This window comes from Solanum tuberosum, unplaced genomic scaffold (genome assembly GCF_000226075.1).
Source record: "Solanum tuberosum cultivar DM 1-3 516 R44 unplaced genomic scaffold, SolTub_3.0 scf00688, whole genome shotgun sequence".
NCBI classification, from domain to species: domain Eukaryota; kingdom Viridiplantae; phylum Streptophyta; class Magnoliopsida; order Solanales; family Solanaceae; genus Solanum; species Solanum tuberosum.
In genome coordinates this window covers 136,959-138,216 of record NW_006239599.1, presented here as the reverse complement: position 1 = coordinate 138,216, position 1,258 = coordinate 136,959, and the positions used below count along the sequence as shown (strand labels likewise).

Here is a 1,258-nt window from a genome sequence, read left to right as displayed (position 1 = left end):
TACTTTTTGGCGCTATTTAAATTTAGTCGAATTTTAATGATGATATCAAATACTGAGTAGGACAATTAAAAAAAAAAAGAACTGTGATTGAGGAATACCTCTACCCTTCTCTTCTTCTTTTTTTCCAATTCAAAAATACAAAAAATAATCAAGAATTTTCATTTTCCCACCTTTTCTAGCAAATTCCATTTTTCTCCCCATGATTTTTTATTATATATATGTCTCAAAACTTCAAAAAAATAAATAAAATTGGAGCATATTAAGAGCATATTCTATAGTTTCATCATTTTTTAGCTATTAGTTATATAACCCCTTTTGATTTTTATTGGTGTTATAGTGATAAAGTTTGAATCTTTATCTATATATCTGTGAACCCTTTTGATTTCTTGAAGTTTTAAACCTGGAATTTGGTTATTTGGGGCATGCAAATTCTTGATTGATTATGAAGTATTTTGGGGTTGTGGGGTCAATCTTGATTTGGTTTTTGGTTTTTGTTAGCTTTGTTGAGGTTAATAAGGGTCAAATTCTAACTACACTTGATGGACCTTTTAAGCCAGTGACTGTTCCTTTGGACCAAAGTTTTAGGGGACATGCTGTAGATTTGCCAGACACTGATTCTAGAGTTCAAAGGACTGTTGAAGGATTTGAACCTGAGCAGATATCTGTTTCCCTTTCTGCTAGTTATCACTCTGTTTGGATTTCTTGGATTACTGGTAAAAATTTGCCTTTTTTTTTATGTTTTTAGTTTGAATTGTGAATCTTGTTGTAGGTCCATAGTAGTTGTTGTTGTAGTTTCTTGCCCTTCATTTGTGTTATTATATGATGTTTGTTGTATTTCGACTATCATATTACTTTGTTGTAGTGTTGTTCTGATGTTATGCTATCTGTTGTTTCTTGTACTTCCATTACTATTAGGAGTATGTTTTCTTTTCTTGAGCCGAGGGTCTATAGGAGTCTCTACGTCTGAGGTAGGGGTAAGGTCTGTGTATAACTTTATGGAGATGACCCTCTCTCCCGAGCAGAGGCGGAGCCATGATTTCAACTTTATGGGTTGTGGATATTAGAATGATGATTTCAAGTGTTAATAACTGGTTTTCAAAACTTAATAGTTGTATATATTTTATAGGTTTCTTTACACAAATACACTGTTTGAGCAAAAACTACTGGGTTTCGACCCTGTATGGGTTCTTGCTTCGTTCGTGCTCCCGAGAATCCACTTTGTAGGACTATGGTGGGGGGGGGGGGGGATTTTGTTTTG

The 1,258-nt window shown here is 33.9% G+C and overlaps 1 protein-coding gene across 1 annotated transcript in view; it reads left to right on the top strand.

Moving 5' to 3' along the window:
* The first annotated feature begins 264 nt into the window (after positions 1 to 264).
* Positions 265 to 1,258, top strand: part of LOC102579746 (purple acid phosphatase 15) — a 5,044-nt gene continuing 4,050 nt past the window's right edge. Inside the window, exon 1 of the mRNA XM_006366793.2 lies at positions 265 to 713. Coding sequence (XP_006366855.1) covers positions 443 to 713 — 271 coding nt within the window. The 5' untranslated portion in view covers positions 265 to 442. The remainder of the gene's footprint in view (positions 714 to 1,258) is intronic.